Source organism: Phlebotomus argentipes, unplaced genomic scaffold, assembly GCF_947086385.1.
Source record: "Phlebotomus argentipes unplaced genomic scaffold, Phlebotomus argentipes genome assembly contig_5, whole genome shotgun sequence".
Classification (NCBI taxonomy): domain Eukaryota; kingdom Metazoa; phylum Arthropoda; class Insecta; order Diptera; family Psychodidae; genus Phlebotomus; species Phlebotomus argentipes.
This window is the reverse complement of record NW_026776165.1, coordinates 11,180,848-11,196,723: the sequence shown is the minus strand read 5'-3', so window position 1 is coordinate 11,196,723 and position 15,876 is coordinate 11,180,848. Positions and strand designations below refer to the sequence as shown.

At 40.9% G+C, this 15,876-nt stretch overlaps 1 protein-coding gene across 1 annotated transcript in view; it reads right to left on the bottom strand.

Moving 5' to 3' along the window:
- The window catches only part of LOC132265663 (protein Teyrha-meyrha-like), a 35,638-nt gene that overhangs the window by 16,622 nt on the left and 3,140 nt on the right, over positions 1 to 15,876 (bottom strand). Inside the window, exon 4 of the mRNA XM_059766415.1 lies at positions 4,914 to 5,030. Coding sequence (XP_059622398.1) covers positions 4,914 to 5,030 — 117 coding nt within the window. The remainder of the gene's footprint in view (positions 1 to 4,913; positions 5,031 to 15,876) is intronic.

The following is a 15,876-nucleotide window of genomic DNA, read 5'->3' as shown; positions in this document are numbered from 1 at the left end:
ATCACGAAAGAAATATCTCTTCTCCCTAAAGCTGGTGAAAATTTAAAAATGTCCCACACACACAATTTTTTCTGCACAACCACCCCACAAAAAAAAACACATTTTGCTGGGCGCCTGATAAAAACAATCCACACCCTATGAGAGGAAAAAGTCCACACATATGAGGAAGAAATCTGCATATTTCTCCTTGGTGGAAAATCTCACGCAATTTTGTGCGAAAAGCCCCTCGACTTCGCCAAGAGAGAGAGAGTGAGTGCAAATTTGGTGATTTGCAAACAAATTGTGATGCTGATATTTGCGTATGATTACATCGCGGCGCGATGTAAAGAAGGGGATTTAATTTTATTGGAAACAACACACATATCAACTTAGCAAAGGATATTGACATAAAGTGCATTGCAGTAAATCAAATGGAAGAGCTTGTGAAATGAGGGTGGTTTTCTCGTGCTTTTCCGACCTTAAAAATCCGCACCAAAAATATCTCACGGACGAAATTACACCTCATAAAGAGGTTATAAAATGTAAAGCGAAAGGATTATATTGAGTTGAAACTATTTAGAATGTGCTCTCTCGCCCCCTTTTCGCGCTCACACCGCATTTTCAGAGCATAATCTAAGGCCAAATTCCAATCCATTGCGCGCCTCGGAGAGCCTTTATTGGGAATGGAGAGTGAGAAGTGTGAGCTGAAGATTTATACAACCAATTAATTCCATTTGGGTTATAATCCCTCTCTTGGAAAGAATTTACTATATAGTGTTCGGGAATGCGGAAAAAATGGCATCCCTCTTTCTCTTTCTCATCGGGCATAATTAGAACGCACAAATCTTCCCGAGTCTCTTGCGCGTTAGAGAGATGAAGAAGTAGCGACAAATTCAATTATCATAGACAGTCAAATGATATGAGATGACAAATAAATTGAATCAAATGGAGATGAAAAGGCATCGATTGAGGAAGAAATGCACACAGATTCGCATTTAATTCCATTTATATCGCATGGACAGAAAAGACAAGCACAAAGTGAGAGACAGAGCTGAAGATGGAAAAATCGGGAGTGATTCTTTGATATCTTTTCATCTGTCAACACAGATTAACTTAACCGCAACTTGTATTCTTCCTCTCCTTTTGCTCTCCCTTCAATTGTTCCAGAGCACACACAGCCACCAAAGTCACACTGGGATTTATTTGCCTTGATTAAGTACCTGAGGATTTAATGTGAACACCACAAGAGATGCGAAGAAGACAAGAAAATGATCATTCATTGAAGGTGCGAAGGAATTTTATTGAATTGAGTGAATTGTGCTTATTCAAAATTCCAATGAGAGGTGGTAAATCTCATCCTCTTGCCAATCCTTCTTCCCCTTGTCTTTTCCTCTGCACATTGACGAGTGGAGAGGAATAAAAAAAATCAATTAAGTGTCATTGAAGAGGAAAATGCTAAAGATGCATTTAAAAATCACTTCAAGAATTTGCAACATTTCACACTTTTGCAACATCGTGAAGAATCCGTGCAGAATGAAGTGCATTTCCGCACTTGCTGAAGTCTGAGTTGCAATCGTAAATAATAAGACTTTTAATAGAAGTATTTGTGAATATTAAATGCTAAATATCCTGCTAACCAATCATAATTTTATAATCACACAATCACAACAACAGGTTTAGAACAAAAATACAGCTCATTGCAGCAAAACTCTGGACTAAGATTAGCTAGAAACTACCTTTCTACACAGAAATTCATCTGAAAGCAACCAAAGAACCCTCTTCTTCCCCTATGCGAGAATAAATTTATGTGAAGCGATTATTTAGTTGTATTAATAAAATGTGTCGCTGGTGAAATTGGCCGAGGGATTTTTATAAATCTTCTTCCCTTCCGCAGGGCAAAGGGCCTATATAGGATTTTGAAAGACATACCCTTCCGCCCCAGACCCATCAGCGACTCTCCTTCGCCCGCCCAAATGGGAAACCAACCTGACTGTGACAATGTGGGATTTGCACGGCAAACTTGCCAGTGGTTAAAATACCGACTTCATAAATCTGCCGAGGAATAATTTCATACACAACGGCGACTCTGTGGCACACATGGAGTTGCGGAAACTTGTATTGGACCTCCTGCCTGCATTATATCACACAGTGGGACACACACACCGCCGTGGATTTACCTTTATTATTATTATTATTGCATTATTACTCAACATGAGGCGACATTTGAGAGCACATCAGTAGCATACAACCCCAACTAAGACTCGCTGACATTGCTTTATTGTTGCCTTGGGATGTTGTGTGTGTGTTTGCCACTGTGAAAATCGTATTTTCATTAAATTACTAAATAAATCACGCTCATTTTCTTCTCGACTTTGTTGCCGTTTCGAACCCATAACTCTCCTTATCAATTCATTGCCTCACGACTGGACTTTATTGGCGACATTTGCGCCGACAATATCGGTAAGAATTGAGACATTATGGAGATACGAGAGGGAAAAAGGGTGAAAAATGCAACAACTTTGACCATTTAATTAAAGAAATGGTGATTTAATTAAAAAGAGAGAAAAGAATTCACCAACCTTCCTTCTTAATCACCCACTTAAGACAGTGAAATGAACACTGGGTTTCTTCACCCGCGCAATATTAAAAAGCGGGTGGCAAAGAGGCGAAAAAAACCACCCTCGAATTTATCAGCCAGTAACATCTTCATTTCAACAGCCGCGCAGTGGCCAAAAAGTAATTTATTCTCAGTAAATAAAAGGAATCATAAAAGAGATATGCAAGAAATTATGTGTGGTATCTTTTGAGCAATTAACAGCGCGAGGAAATTTCTTCGGGAACAATCTCTGATTAGAGGGTGGTAAATTGTCAGAATTGACCACACAAAAGCAAGATGAACGATGCGCAAAGGGCGAACAAGACATTTGCAAGATGATGCGCCTAATGATGCTCATGATTTTCTCTAATTTTCCTCCATCCATTGCACCCATTTTCTCCCTCCAGTACTTTCAAGTGCTTTAGATAAAAATATAATTGAATTTTCTGTCTCAACATTCGACTGACACACAGCTTGAGTGGCGCGCGAGAGATTAAATGGCAACAGATAAAATGGGAAATCACTTGGAAAGTATCGCATGGCAAAAAACAGTCTTCTTTTCGTGTGGCCTCTAAGAAGATAATTAAAACACAAGAGACGTAATTTTACTTAATTAAATTCCCTTTTGCACCCAATTTTCGGTACGAGTTGCCAAAAGAAAAAAAAACTCTGCGGAATATGAGAAAGACACTGAGAGATTCGCGCTAATTGTTCTGCAAAATGTTGCTAAACTGATAGCTTTTAAGTGCTTCTGGTGTGAAAAACACACCCAATTTTAGCACATGCCATCATTTCTCCCAGTGTTTTTCATCCTGAAAAAAATGCGCGCTCATTGTAGCGAATCAAATAATTTCACCCTCACGCGGATCACTGCCAACCCCACTTCCAATCCCTGCAGAATCTCAGCTTGTTGCCCACACAAAAGAAGCAATAAACACTTTTAATTTCTCGCCTTTCGCGTGTCTTTTTTTTGTGCTGCCCATCGCGCGCCACCCCTTGTCAAGTGTGTCCTCCGCTGTGGAAAGGACATTCTTTTCAAAGGGATGCTTCCACACCGCCCAAGAATCCCAACGCGGAATGGGGAGATTATTGCCAGTGACAAGAAAAAAAGCGAGGCGAGATTCAAGGAAAAAATCCTATATTAAACGTTGTTTATTTCATAATTAGATTTCTCTCCTGCGCGAAGGGTGAGGAAGCAAGGATGACACTGCGAAGAGAAAGAGGGTGCCAGTGAAATGGACCACTTGAAAGAGAAATATTAATATAATCCCCATCTTCTCTTCGTTGTGCTCTCAACATTGCCATCAAATTGTGCCCCAAATCGATTGAGATATCAAATTCCCTTCCACGCTCATTCACGCGTGAGGAGACAAAAAGGCGAACAAGTGAGAAAAGAACTCCGGACAAGTGTTTATTTCCTTCCAACAATCTGTGCTGTTCACCAACATGGACTGACTTTGGCAGCACAGTTTGCTGGGAAAAAAGTGTGCAAAATGCCATCGAGTTGCACCAGAGATAATCCTGAAACTTGTGTTCAATCGCGCTTCGATCATGAGAAAAATTGAATTTACCGGAAAGACATTTTGATGATTGCAATTGATTTCTCGACACTTTGTTAACGCTTTAGTTTGCACAGAGATATGGGGGTTAAATTGGGAAAATTTCTAGGTAAACAACATATCAAGGAAAGAAAGGGTTGCATTTTGATGATCACAATCTTAATAATTGTGGTTAAAAATCTGCAATTAAGCTGTGATTTAAGATGGTGAAAACTTAATAGAACAATACTTTCTCTATTTGAGATATCTTCAGTCAAATGCAATGAAATGACCCTCTTGGAAGCCAGCGAGAGCCAGCAGAATCCTCAGCCAGTGGCAAAGAGGAGAAAAAGAGCGAAATCCCCAACAAGTGTTATGCTGAGAATGAGACTGAGAAAAATATCTACAAGCTTCTGAAACAGAGACACGTTCCAGTTTATTGAATAATCGAACACCTTTTTGTGCCCACCACAACACACATCATCTTGGGGACACTCTGAAACTGTCCCAGGAATTCATCACGCTCCTCAAGATGCACAAAATTCAGAAAAGAGAAGAATTGCAAGAGGCTTTTTTTCTCTCTCTCTCTCTCTCTCTCTTCTCTTCACTTCACTTCAATATTATGTGCCAGGACTATTTCGCCAAAGTCTCATCTTCAGCGCATTCCTTTTCGGGTGCGCATTTCTCATTCTTCTCTTATGCGTTTTGAGGTGAGAAAGACACCTCGCGATGAAGTAACATGAGACATATAATCTCTTGACGGGGAAATAGTGTGAAATAAGATTAAAAGATTGACTAACCTTGTTGGAAGTATCTTTTGGACAGTGAATAAGCATGCGGAAGGCGGTAGAGTGGATGAATTCCATTGTCCAAACGTAAATTAAGTGGTTCTGCCCCGTTTGATGTCTTCGGGGCTGCTGGGAAAATATATCAACAAACAATTAGTTACAGAGCATTGCAGGGGAAAAATCATGAAAGAATCACATGTAATTGCCAATGACACACTCTCTCTCTCTCTCTCTATCGTCTCTCTTTTCCATGGGAATTGAGTCTTCAAAATTGCCGAAGGCAAAAAAGTCTTGTGCCACCAGAGACACAAAAATAATGCCAAACAACATCCACATCTATAAATATTTCATCAATTCCCTCTTTTCGCGCCAATTGCAACAGCCCAGCAGCGAAGCATTGACATTTTTGATAAGAAGAACCCTTTTCGTGTCCCATAAGCAAAAAAAACTACATATATGCGCACCTTCTCGCGTATTCTTCGCGGGAAAAAAAACTCGTCGATAAATTGATTGATGACAGAACTGAAGACTGACGAAGCAGCCACAAAAACTGGTCAACGAGGTTAACAATTCTTGTCAGCGAGATACGTTACCACCATTGATTCCAAATTCAGGAATTTTCCTCTCCGCAGCCCTTCTTGCGCGCCACCAGACAACACTTTGCTGGCCACAACAGAAGCTGGGATATTTTTCACCTCCCCAATTCCATCGCAGCGCTCTTGATGTCTCTATTTAATTGGCTGCAATGTGCGGAAAAAGTGTGCGACCAAGTGATTGAAATTTAATTTATCTGAAAGTTTTCTGCAAAAGTGTGAATTGGTTAAATTGGATGCGCACAGGAAAATTCACAAGTAGAGGGAAAAGGTATCGATCACGCGAGTTTTTTTTCTGTGCCTCCCTCTTTTCTGGGTGTTACATGTCAATTTGCTAAGTGGCAAACAAGTCAATGATGTCACGATAGACAATTTATAGTCAATCGAAGAGGATTCACAAATCACATGCGGAAAATATAAAATTTATTGCCTCGAGAGAGGCTAAAAAGAAATGAAAAGTCAGTTAGAACACGAAGAAAGGTGAAAAATTGGTTTTCGTACAGAATTATAATCAGGTTAATTGAATTGCTTATGAATCAGTAGCTGATGTAAGAAAAATCTTGAGATTTTCTAGACTCATTGCTTTGCCTCACTTCATTCAAGTGAAATTCCAAAGTGAAAAATTCACCAAATCTCATGTTTGGCCAACCAAAAGTAACAAGAAAATTGTTCATTTATTGCAAAAATACAGCGTGGGCACTAATTATAGCTCCACTAGGTATCCAGGGTGTAGGTAGTCTGGGGCAAAAACAAAAAATATCAAATATGGCATTTGATTGCCTATCCATAGCCAAAACAAAACCCCCAATATGAGGCCCCCCCCACCAACAAACACACCCCACAAAAACCACAAACACAACCACAAAAAAAACAAAACAAAACAAAACCCAACCCAAAACCAACCCCCAACCCCGCCTCGGTCCTCCGTGGACCCCACTATTAAGGTCTTTGCCTTGCATAACACGATATTCCAAAATGCTCCTCCGCAATGGGGCGGGGGGCCCAATGCCCATAAACTGCTTCATAGGGCAAGACTGAAGCCTTTTGAGTATAATTGGGCTATCTGACCCCGATTCCATCCTTGAATCCTGGCCTTAAGCACTTCTTCCAGGGTCTTTTTCTGCTTCTTTGGACCCAAACCACCCCAACCCCCGGCACCCCCAATGAATGGGGCGAAAAGTTCTAGACACTTCTAGGAAACCGTGGACCCTAGATCCGGGGATGGGTAGCGCCTGGAGGGAGCGCCACACCGTGAATGAGACCAGTCGAAAACCACCTAAAATTGTATGGTTTTTCATTGAATTTCAACTGGCTCTCGTTCTACGTTAGGGCGCTCCCTCCGAGGCGCTACCCATCCCCGGATCTAGGTCCACGGGTTTCCTAGAAGTGTCCTAAGAATTTTCGCCCCATTTCATTGGGGGTGGCCGGGGGTTGGGGTGGTTTGGGCAGAAGCAGAAAAAGACCCTGGAAGAAGTGCTTAAGGCCAGGATTCAAGGATGGATCGGGGTCAGATAGCCCAATTATCTCAAAAGGCTTCAGTCTTGCCCTATGAAGCAGTTTATGGCATTGGGCCCCCCGCCCCATTGCGGAGGAGCCATTTTGGAATATCGTGTTATGCAAGGCAAAGACTTTAACAGTGGGGTCCACGGAGGACCGAGGCGGGGTATGGCGACGGTAAATGGTTTCTGGGCTCAAAATGAAGGATCCTTATGATTTTCAGAATTTTCCGATTTTTTTTCGCTGAGATATAGTGAAATTTCCCAAGTGGATCTATAATTAGTGCCAGGCCAGAAAGTGATAAAGTTCCCTAGAATCCCTAGGATCCGGCGGAGGGGCCTCATATTGGGGGTTTTGTTTTGGCTATGGATAGGCAATCAAACGCCATATTTGATATTTTTTGTTTTTGCCCCAGACTACCTACACCCTGGATACCTACAGTGGAGCTATAATTAGTGCCCACGCTGTAATAATTTGCAGATATTCTTCTGGGAAATATGATTTTGCAGCACAAATTTCTCCACCCTTTTCTCGTTCACTCTTGCCAAGTTGCAAACTTTTCCACACATATTGATTTCTGCTCGCCTTTCATGTGTTCATCATTACACATGAAAATGAAAATGCTTTTGGGGGATGCAAAATTTCTTTGATATGATATTGAAACAACACGTTTATTGCCCTAGCTGAAGCGCGTGTGTGCGGCAATGATTGCAATATAGCAATTTTTGCCACATGACTTGGCAATTTCCTCATGAAATTCTCTTTCTCTCCTTTTTTTCCTAATTGGACAAAGGATAAACATATCGCATACTTCCGTCTGGTAAATTGTATTTAAAATAGTTTATTGTGTTGCACACCTATGGCTTATTGTATGTTTATTTGTCGCAAGCAAATTTAGATAAATTGGAGAACTTCAGGTGGCCTTTTGCAGATCTCAATAGGTCTGTTTAGCCATCTTTCTCCGCCGCCAATTTTCCTCCATTTGTCTCCCAATGTTAATAAATTCCCGCGCTCTTTCTCTCACTCTTCTCAATGAGCGCAACTCTTTTGGGCTTATAAGACGATCTGCGCGCGCATTTTGCGTGTGTGTCAAAGTGAAAAATTGTGAGTGTCTCTCACCCAAAGAGAAAATCATTCATTGCCTGCATTTGGCTTCTTTGGGCGCGCGATGTGATAAAGGAGGCGCGCATGGACAATAAGAAAAACTGCCGCACACACAAATTTAAATTTTAAATGTTTTAACATGGCAAACTTGCTGTTTTCCATGTTCGATTGTGTTTCGATCGCACCGGACAGAACAAGCCACAGAAGAAGTTGCGGGTTGATATGGACAGAAGGACAGGAACAAGAAGTGAAGTGCAGGGGCTCGTGAACAGTCACATGTGTGTATTTCACGTGTAATTTGCACACAATGCATAATCCTTCGACTTCACAAATACACACCTGGGGATGAATTTCCTTCGCCCATTTCACTGGCAATTCATGCACTCTGAGAAAAGTCGCTTCACGCGATGAAGTTGCATTCAAAATACACAATTGCACACGCGAAATTCAGCTTCTCTATAGGCCAATTTTATAGTTTTCTTCAATATGGCGGCGTTTCTAATGACGTCACAGCATAATGCTGAGCGTAAACTGAGAAAGAGCAATAAAACCCACCTTTTATGTTCAAATTTGACCTGGATATCAAGCTATTCAATTTCAGAAAAAGGTTTTACAATTCAGCGCCACTTTCGGTGGTTGTAGGAACTTCTAATGTTCCGATAAGTAGCAAAACAAAGATCATTAGAATATAATGAAGTCTTCATTTCTAAATTTTAAATTCGCTCACCACAGAGTCAATTGGCCTGTGCTTATTAGCTTGACTCTGTTTCACTAACTTTTTAATCGACCACACAAAGAAGCTGTGATGTGAATCGCAACGCCTAATTGACCACCACTTTTTCAGAGTGCATTTCCTTGTGTGAATTCACATGTTACTTTAAAATTCATCTCACTTTGGATATATTGTTGGTCAGTTGGTAGTCAGTTGCGGTAGCGTATTAAGTATTTGTCTCGCGAGCGAAAAAGTCCAGATATTGTTCTTCTTCGGCGCGAGAGAGAGATCGTTAATCCACCTTGTTGGTCTGTCGCTTTTTCAACTCCATTTTATTGCATATTATAATTCCTTTTATCGGCTGGTGGAGTTGCAAAAAAGGTCTGCGCGGGCACAGGGACAAGATTTACGAACTGTTCAATGAGAAACTGAGCATATTTAATCTCTACACTGCTCACTTTTCCTCTGTTTATCCCTTTCCCCATGTTGTGCGGTTGTTATTCTTTTTTCCGCCACCGGGTTAACTACAATGTGAACATTTTGCAAAATTCACAGGACTTAATTTAATGGTCGATAGCGCGAATGCTGTGCTTTATTTTGTGCGGATACATTATGTTTTTGGAACTCTTTTTGTGCTCACAAATTCAGCCATTTTTTCCTCACTATTACTCTTTCTCCTCCACACACGCATGTTTGACAAAAAGCCAGACAACACACGAGAGGATTTCCAGTGTAGATTTGTTGATGGCAAATGGACGGAAATTTATGTATTTGATGCACTTGCTTGTCCGCGCTGGAAATGCATTTCGCTGATGTGCTGACAAACCCCAATCCCAGGAAAGGAGGTGGATTTTAAGTATGCATCTCTAGTTGAAATCTATCCAAAGGGAGAGCGAAACTCTTGCATAATTTGTGATCTTTTTGAGGTGAAATTACCAAGTTGCAGCTGGTGAATTTTCCATCTTGTGCGATTCATCGGCCAATAAAACATTGCCTTAACAAATTTATTCCAACCCAAAGAGAGTGTCAAGCATGTGCATATTCAATGGAGATTTTTCGTCTGTCGAGAGCGCGCGGATATCAAATGAGGAGCGATGGCGCTTTTGCATATTTGCCTCGACGATTGAATTTATCAATTATGATGATTTTTTGCCACAACTCTTGCAACTCTTTTTTTTTGCTCTTATATATAGATCGCAGCAATGCGATAAGAGGGAAAACTGAGAGAGTTCCATAGGATTAAAGCTTGTCTGCGATTATGCATGTTTCCATGCGATGCCTTGTGAATTGATGGCGCGATCGAAGACAATTTTTCGCTACAGATGATTCCATTGAATGCAAATTTTTACGATACCACACTTAACGCATATAAACGGGAGCTTTGCACAGAGAGGCGAAGAGGGGTGTTTTTCTGCTCTCCGACCAATTTTTCGGTTCATGTTTCTCAAGCATTTATAGCCAATATTCATTGTCTTTGTCGTCTTGTCGCGCTTTCATATTGTTATTGGCGATGTAATGCTTGTTTGCCACAGCATAATTGATAACAATTTTTCTCAGTGATTTAATGACTCTCGGTGGACAAAGTGAACGAGAAGGCCAGAATATGGCTTTGCCAAAGTTGCTAGTTGAGTTGCTAATTTTGCACATTAATTATATTTTATGCCAGGCACTAAGCTGTGTCTCACCAAATCCTCACATGCGAATTATATCACGAGCGAGTGCATATAAAGTTGGACTATTTTAATCCTTCAATGGATTTTGGGGTGGCGGAACAGAATTATTTATTATCCTACAAGTTAAGTGAATAGAGAGAGTTTCCGCGCGGTTTATAACCTATCTAAGAATCCTAATTCCGTTACGTTAACCCATTAAGGACGAGGAGGTTAGGATGTGATTCAATCGGCCGTAAACATAAGAAGAAATCGTGATTTTAGTAAGATATTTTCTACTCATGTTGCTTTGTTCTCTATTTATTTCTTATTTATTTTCACACAAAATCATCCCAATCATCCTCAAAGAGTTAACTGAAGTTACAGTTTCCGCATGGTTTTTTGCTATACGTCAAAGGACCTTAATTGTGGTATGTTGATGGCACACTTTTATCATGGGAACATCTTAAGACGTCCGCCGAGTGCATGAAAAAGAAGGTCAAACTTTACAATGTCCGCTGGTGTGGTCGTAAAATAGAAGGAATGCCTTCATGTACTCCAATGCAGCATCAAAGGGTCACTCGCTCTCAAACTGTTACACATATTGCCACCAATAAAGCAAAAAGCATCTTTGGCGGCAGAAATTTGCATCAAATCTGTGCGTCGGAAGATTATAAAAATATAAACTTCCTCCTTTTCCCATTTCAGTTTATCTTCCACTCTTTCAGCACAACGACGAAAAAGGACCACAGCAAGCAAAGGAGCGATGGAATTGATGTGTGTGCGTGTGGTATTTTTTTTATTGCCCTCCATCCTTAATAATCTTGCAAACTACTTAAGCCGCAAAGAGCGATGAGATGAGAAGCTGTCTGAAGATCACACTGTTTAGGCAGGCATTTAGCCATTTATTAATTAATGTGTTTATACTGCCGTAAAATCCACCCATCGAGCAGCCTTTGTGCATCCTCAGCAATTTTCAGAGGCCGTCAAATTTTTTTTGCACACCAAGGCATTCACGTGACCTTGAGTACAGCATTTTCCTTCAATCAACAAGCAAACCATTCTTGGCTCTGAATGCAAACGAGACAGGCCGAGTGGCGGAGAGAAATTCGCTGAAAAGGTGAAGAGAGTCACAAAGTTGAGACAATCGACGTGATATATTGCCATTTTTCCACCAGCATCGCATGTCTTCACCTGCACGGACGCTCGCATGGATGAGAAGATGCCATGGGAGATATGAGACATCGCGAGAACGTCAAAAGAGATGCCGGGATACCTAATCCATCAATGAGTAGCCAACAAATTATTCATACATTTACGGTCAGGAGTGTTTCATATATCCACTCAAAATGGTGATCAAAGCGTTTTTCACCGAATGGAAAAACTTTATGGGAGCTTTTCAAGTGAATCTGCAAGAAACAATCAAGATCACTATGCTAAAAATAGATTTTGCTCACAAGAGAACATTTGAAGGCAGTTTGAAGTCTTACTCTTATCATGATGAAGAAATTAAGGAAGAATTTTATGATATTGATTAACATTGAATATTAAGAGAATCTCATTAGAAATCGAACAGACATTTGATTTCTAGGACAAAAAAAACTTCGATAAACTCTTGTTTTCGACATTTTCACCACGTTGCCTGTCCACATTTCCCCTCACTCCCCTTTGCCACATCTGGCTGGAGAACAAAAGGTGCAGATAAACGCAAAAGAGGAAAAATTGCGTGATTGCAAAGGATGTTGAATTTTGGTGGAGGTCCAAAAACCGCAAATCTCATTAAAATGTGGGCGATTTTCTGGTTAAAGTTCTGCTCTCTGGCTTTTGGGGGTGTTTTAAAATGAAATTGTGTTCCGTAGAATGCTAGCATACGAGAGAGTTTTTCCATCCCCAGACAAAACTCGAGCGCGCGCGTGTGTGTGTCGACAGATTGATGGTTTTTAACTGAATTTTCCACCTCTTCTGCCTCAAATATTGTTGTTATATATGGGCGAAATGGGCAAAATGTTGGCCACACATTCGCGCGCATGTAATTCATATTTACCGCACGTATTTTGGCCTTTTGCATAAAGAGTTGTACGTGATTTCAAAAATGACTGGGCAAAATGTGTCCAAAAATTAAAAGGCCCCCGTCCAATGACGCGTCCGCACAACTCTTTTTCCGCGTCACTCTGTCGCGCCCGCCCTTCCCCTAAAGTGCGCTATTAGAGTGTGGGAAACAATTGCATATTTAGAGATATTCCCGATGGCTTTTCAATTAGGCAAAAATCAAATAGCCATCCACCGCCAATTGATGGCGGAGCGCGTGAAGCCGGAGGATGACCACTCTTTGGCAATTACCGTGCCGAAGCCCATAGTGATGAATTTGGCGGAATTAAGAGAACTGCGTGGGCGACAGGTGTGATGGAGTGCTTTTAATTCGTCCACTTGGCGTTCAATTGGCGGTTTGGCCTCAAAACCAGCCACTCTTGCACGGAATTGAAATCAATATTCCTACTCTTGAGTGTTGCAATTGAAAAAAAATCCTCAAAATATATGTGTTTGGCAACATTTGTTCACCAATTGACAAGAGATTCTTTCATTTCTCAGCCCCTCAGCCAATCAAGGGTTTAATTTCTTTTTCAAAAGCCAAATCCACTGTAGTTTTTAATAGCCAAATTGGTACTCTGTGAATGTTTATTGTTTCTCCAAAGAACCCAGTTAAACACTGACTTCCTGCACATTCGTTAACATTTGGACTTTGTTGTGTGTTTATCCTAATGCAAGATAACATTCCCAGCGTCATATTGCAAGACTGACAAAATAAACCCCTCTTGACTCGCAAAATGTGACAAAATCGATTGCAAAATGCACACATTACCACAAATGATACCTTCCCAGTTATTCTCTCCCTCTGCTGAGTTGCACCACAATAAATTTAACATGCGTGAAGTGTCGTGAAAAGTGAGGATGATGATCAGAAATGGGTGAAAAGATGCTACTGACTCTCTATCCTGGGACAAAATGGGCTCACAAACCGAACACGCATTCAGGCCAGACTCACTCAATGGCGGTGTGCATGCGAGGCATTAAATAACATGAAAACGACCCCATGTAATTTGTCAATCATTGGCATTGTCGCAGAAGTGCACTCAATTGTGGCATATTCCGCGGGGCGCTTTCCAAGGGGAAGAGCGACAGAGCGAGCAACAAACACACCAAATAAGCGCCCAAAAGGAAAGATCACACCGGGCTGAAGGCGCACCAAATTGAAAGAATGGGATTATCTTCCGAGTCAACTTCGGTGTTCAGCTTGTTAAGTGATGTGGGAAATTTGAGAAATTGGAATACGTGTCAACAGATTAATTTCCAGAGGAGCGCAACATCAAAAGTCAAGCGTCTGTGAGGCGCATTTGAGATCGTGTACATCTTTCAGCACCGGCTGACAATTTCACCCTTTATCAATCCCGAAAATGCCCTACATTTCACCATCTCGCCAATAACCTGAGTATCAAATGAAGAGTGAATGCAGAAGACAAGCATTTGAATCAATCTGATCTACAGAATTTGCACTATAAATGTACAAAGGAAAAGCAGATGAACTTGAATTGTACAATTTACGTATTGTTTTTTGAGTGTTTGTGGATTTTTCTTAAAAATGCATGAAAATATATTCTTTTCACCACTCATCGCATTCAGAAACACCTTCGCACGTCACACCATAAATTTTCAATGGGTTAACAGAGCCGAAAGCCAAGCACATTGGAATGCAACTGCGTGAATCTCTCCCTCTCTTCCTGGCGACTGTGAGAAATCAATAAATTATATCAGACACACATTATAGGTGTTATTGTCGAATTTACACGAGCACTCGTGCATCAATTTGTGCGCGCCTCCCTCTTATCTAACAACCGAAAGCCCATGGCGAGATTGGGGGATTAAAAGGGGCCCCCATTTGACGAGGGATAACATTTTATTGTTTCCCATTCAATTCGTCAAGAGCACATCTTCGGCCGATTGTCTTCGCATGGTGAATCAATTCATAAATTCTCCTCGCTCTCTCTCTCTATCTTCTCGATTTATTATATTCGAAAAGGACTGCGCCAAGAGCTGAGCAAACGGACAGAGAAGAGTCCTGTGTTGAGGCTATAAAAATATGAAACCGAACACAATTTTGCCACTGTGTGACAATTTGCAATCCGGCTGCACGGAGAATTGGATATAAAATGTGAAGAGAGATTGCAAACAGCGTCATAAATCGCCAATTCATTGTGAATGACATTCGGGTGAAGAGGGACAGGCTAAAAGGCCTTCGGGATCAGATTTGGACACTTTAAAATTGCCAAGAGTGCCGCAGAAGAAATCCGAGCGCCAATATTTCAAACATCGTAGAAAACACAGAAAAAGAAAATACACGCGCGCTCTGCTGGCCAGCCAATTTGCTATGGCTCGTCCAGTTTACAAATCACCCTCGACAATTGATCACTCACCCTCTCATCGAGTGGTTATTGCCAATTTTCACCCGATAGTGCACTCAATGCTGACAAAAAGGGTGACAATTCCGCACACACACACACAAGATTCCGCACCCAAAATTGAATGTGGAACATTGTCATTTGTCACGGCATGGCAAAAGAATAAATATTTCCCCATTTTCAATTTCGCTCTGCATGGAAAATATGACAACATGAATTTCACGGGTGTTTTTATTTGCCGAAAAAGAAGACGAAGATGCGTGAAATACTTTTATGTATGGTTGGATATTTTACAATTGTGACGAATTCAATGGCAACACAACCACTCAAGAGTCACTCGCGTATGGAAAGAGAGTCCATCCCACTTTTGGGCCGCTCTGAATTGGCTGAAAAATTGCGGTGACAATTAAATTTCTCGCCTCGACGAGCAGCCACAGCAAAAATGCTCTGTGACCTAACTAACCGTGTATTTGGGAAAAACATTTGTCGACACCAGCGCGAATCCCTCAATTTTCCCTACCGTGGAAAGTGTGAGAGAAAGTGTGACCAGGAGTCATGGCAGACTCATTTCGCGGGGCTCATCAGCACACAAATTGAGTGTCTTTGCAAGTTTCATCTTGAAAAATGCCAGAGTATAGCTCACTTTGCAGGAATTGTGCTTATTTTCAATATTATTTTCGTGTTTCTTACGCATAATAAGCTACTTTGTACATTATGAGTTGAATGATCACATCTGGCAACACCATCAATAGGATCTTCGTAGGGAAATTCAACTTAAACCGCTGGTGTGAAGATATTAGGTAAATTCCAGTCTAAATTCTAATATTCTTCAGTTCCATAAGCACTTATTACTCTTCTGAAATTAAAATTACTGCATATCAATGATTCTTGAAATGAAATAAATATCCTGACTTCATCTGGTAACACCAATCCATCCAAATGCTATGCCAAATCGTATAATACCTA